This window comes from Pisolithus orientalis, assembly GCF_024613125.1.
Source record: "Pisolithus orientalis strain OTSU chromosome Unknown F5J12scaffold_72, whole genome shotgun sequence".
NCBI classification, from domain to species: domain Eukaryota; kingdom Fungi; phylum Basidiomycota; class Agaricomycetes; order Boletales; family Pisolithaceae; genus Pisolithus; species Pisolithus orientalis.
The window spans coordinates 1-4,029 of NW_026260853.1; the positions used below are offsets into that span (position 1 = coordinate 1).

Here is a 4,029-nt window from a genome sequence, read left to right on the forward strand (position 1 = left end):
ACCACAACCATCTGCCATGACTCCACTCACTATCTATGAACCCCAGTCAACAGGGTGGGAGTAAACATGTCAACATGCATCCATCACCATTTGCCATGACTCCACTCACATACTATGAACCCCAGGACAACAGGGTGTGAGTGAACATGTCACCATGCATCCACCAACACCTGCAATGACCCCACTCACATCCTATGAACCCCAGTGCAACAGGGTGGTGTGAACATGTCAGCATGCATGCATCTCTGTCTCCACCTCCATTTCCAATGACTCCACTCACATCCTATGAACCCCAATGCAACAGAGTTGGAGTGAACATGTCAGCATACATCCACTACCATCTGCCATGACTCCACTCACTCTCTATGAACCCCAGAGCAACAGGGTGTGAGGTGAACATGTCAGCATGCATCCACCACCATCAGCTATGACTCCACTCACTAACTTTGAACCCCAGTCCAACAGTTTGGAGTTGAACATGTCAGCATGCATCCACTACCATCAGCCATGACTCCACTCACTCTCTATGAACCCCAGTCCAACACAGTGGGATTGAACATGGTCATCATGCATCCAATACCATCTTCCCTCAGTCAACTTACATACTATCAATTCCATTCCAAAAACAACAGCAACAATCACATTCAGCATCAGTTATACTTGTACTTGCAGAATTTCACACACTTTCTATAACTTAATCAGCCTCTTATTCACCCAAAGCACTGGTTGCTTACAAATGGGAACCATGTTGCAAGGGCATTTGCTATGGTGTCCAATTCAATTTGGTGAGCCACATTGTTCAAGATCCTCTTCAATGTCCTTTCTCTAGTCAGTACCCTCTACATCTTGATTTGTGCCACTCACTTCATTATGGCAAATTCCATGCACAGTCCCAGGTTTGACTGCTGTGAAGATATAAGCAGCCCTTGCAGTCCTTCCTCTGTCAATGCACTTGCTGTGCATTTCAACAGCTCTTCACAATCTGCACCCTTCTGTTGCATACCTGGAGAGACAATTTGCTACTGGAAGGGTATTAATCCATAGCTTACTTACTGGTAAGCACCAGGTAGTTTTGAGGTGGAAACTCCAGTTTATCCAGCCAATCCTTGACCTTGTCCAGGCAGCACTTTTGTACCTCCTTTCCTACTTCTGGAGCCCTTTTCCTTGCATCATCTACAGTTGACCCCTTTTTCTTAAGCTCCTGAAATGCATCAAGACTCAAAGTGTCTGCCTTTGTTAGTAGCACAATCACAGGAACTGTGCAAAGCCTAAATCCATGCACCAAATATGATGTGATATTTGTGATCACATACCATGCCCTGAATCACACTCATTAAAGAACTTCATTTCAGCAGCTGTGACCATCCTATGCATTTCATTCAAAGGAATGCAATACCTAAATCAAGTACAAGCATGTCAGTGGACTTCCAGTGGTGTGACTCAGTCAGGTCCTTACCAAATTGCATGTATTCTCTTCTCCAGTTTGGTGGCCTTGGCATGTTCTGTGACAAATTTCTTCATCTTATCAAACTCTGCCTCCTCCCCTGCCTCGAATCCACACGAGTCATGGAACACAAACTGTTGGTTACTTTGAAACACCAGCTCATCCTCAATGATATGGACACCACGCTGCACAAGTTTGATGTGAGCCCCATTTAATTTCATATAGTGACCTTACCGATAGTGAACCCTGCACCACCCCAGAATTAACCTGGCAGAATGACAGGTTGACAAACATGAAGCCCATAGCGCACGCACATACCTTCACTCCGTTTCCATCGAAGATCTCAGGCTGATCCGTAGTGTTACAGACCCGCTGTAAAATAGTTGTTTTACCCGCATTTGCTCTGCCCATGACAAGAATGCGAAAATGAGGGATGCGATCAATCTGCATTTTAGCCTCTGTAGGATCTAAGCGATAGTCTGAAGCCGGCGTAGGGACGACTGCATGCGGGGAAACTGAATGTGTGGCTTCAGTGGGGAGTAATATACCAGCATTGCCACTCGGAGGTTGGGAACGCCGCAGCGAACGCCACCAGGAACGAAGAGAGTTCGGCGCCATGATAAGAAAACAGGTTTTAGGATATCTTAAGCAGTAAGTGTGCTACGACTGTAGGGGACGATGGTGGTGAAGTGCGAAGGGCAAGGGACTGCGGAGTCGAATATCCACGCGCCTATCTGCACTGTACAGCCCGACCCACATGTAAACTACGATCACCAAGTTCCTGTTGAACCGCCCCATTTCTTCTCGTCGTCTGACCGCCTGCCTGTGATGCATCTGTGAGGGAAAGACTCAACCATCGGTTTTTCCTTACTACCATTCTCGATTGCTCATAGCGATGCGGCAACGGGTTCATCCCATACTCTGCGGTACCAAGCCAGCTCGATAGGTATAGTTGTGTTCCTGGTGAAACCTACTACTGATCTTCTCAGCAGCTTTGTGTTTCTGTGCCCCGTCCTCCACGCCAGACACCGCAGCACAGTGGAGCTTTCCCAGCTCCCCCTTCGGGGATCTGGCTTCCAAAAACATTCTTCCACAATACTCTGCCGTGCAGTTGGGAAATCCACAAGGAACATGTCTCTTTGCTAACTTACCCTAGCATTAGCGCGGGGTGTGTTAACGATCAGTGACCTGATCAAGGCGCCTGCGCAATCACGGGGTCAAGATCTGATCCACGAACCGACGTGCTATGAACTACTTCCATTGGTGATATTGATGACGACCATTGTGGACATCCGCACCCGTCGCTCTATTGCAGAAGAGAGCGGCGGAGAAGAAATCTTCCACTCGCGCAAAACACCTGTCGGACGCAGTCAAGCCTTCCTCACCTTCTCTCGCCACTCGTACCCCCCTCCCGAGCGAGCACGTCCTGCTCAGCGATTCGCCCACCTCATCATCCCCTTCAAGCGCATTCACTCCACTTGGCGAGGCGCGAACGCGCACCTCGGACGACGGGACGCAGGAAGGTTGGTCAAGCATGAACGACGCCACCCACCATCGGCAGTCTCAACCGCATCAGCCGCCGTGGTACGCTTGGAAGCATCGCAGATCGTGTCCATTGGAAGAGTGGCGTTAATGAGTGCAGTGGGGAAGTCAGTCGCAAGGAAGCTCAAAGGAAGGATAGAGAAAGGACCATGGCAGATCTGGCTTAGTAGATGTTGGACACGACACTGGCGATGCGCACACCTCTGCAGCCACGAGTGGCGACATGCATCAAGCGTTGTTGGGCCCCGACAGGACCCCTGAAAAGTCTATCAGTGCTGGTATTAGCTCCATGCCCAAGCGCGGCTCTGCATCCTCTACGACATACAGGCACCCCCACGAGTTCGCGTAACTCGGCATCGTTATCAACTGCAACAAGTGCGACATCCGTCTTTGCTATCTCATGTAGACACTCCACTGGTGTAGGCTAAGGTCGACGGAACAGTGCGGGGAGCGATATCTTGGGTGTCTACTCGGGTGGTGACGGTACTGTGAAGGATCGCACGGGCTTTCTGGCAAGTGGAGCTGAGGCGTTGGAGGAGGACTGTGTGCGCCCTGTCCCACCTCAGTCTTTCCACGATGTTGCATTTCCTCTCGCTGCTGGCGATGAGGGCAGTATCGAGCGTATAGTATCCCTGGAGAACCCACCGTCATCCAAATCCTATGATGTTCATTCGCACGAATCAACAAATCATGGGTTTCACTGCTGCACTTGAGACTGCACCTTCCGTTCACTAGACACCCTCGAAGAAATGGAGTTTTCTAACGTGCTGAATATCCAGTTGACGAGTTCGCCCTTGGTTGTGTCCATGAGAGTGGGAGACAAGGAGACATCGAGCTTCCCGCTGAGCCCGCGCTCCATACAAAGTTTCAGTCAGCAGTTGCGAAAGGGGTAAGCCTTTGCCTGTTCTGCGTCGAACAAAACTGTTTGGTCACCGATTTAACCAGAAGCCATCGGCTCTGCCGCCTCTTTCGCGTCGCTCTCTTCTGTCGGGTCCCCTCGAATGCCTGGCTCGCCTCCCTGCAGTCTAGAAAGACACCCGATC

The 4,029-nt window shown here is 50.1% G+C and overlaps 1 protein-coding gene across 1 annotated transcript; it reads right to left on the reverse strand.

Moving 5' to 3' along the window:
* Window positions 1–860: 860 nt before the first annotated feature.
* Window positions 861–1,894, reverse strand: F5J12DRAFT_728156 (uncharacterized protein; the record flags this gene model as incomplete). The annotated part of the gene is made up of 5 exons (XM_051741866.1): window positions 861–1,003; window positions 1,054–1,257; window positions 1,314–1,396; window positions 1,457–1,673; window positions 1,759–1,894. The coding sequence occupies 5 exons, from the start codon at window positions 1,892–1,894 to the stop codon at window positions 861–863; spliced, it is 783 nt and encodes a 260-aa protein (XP_051594794.1).
* Window positions 1,895–4,029: the final 2,135 nt, after the last annotated feature.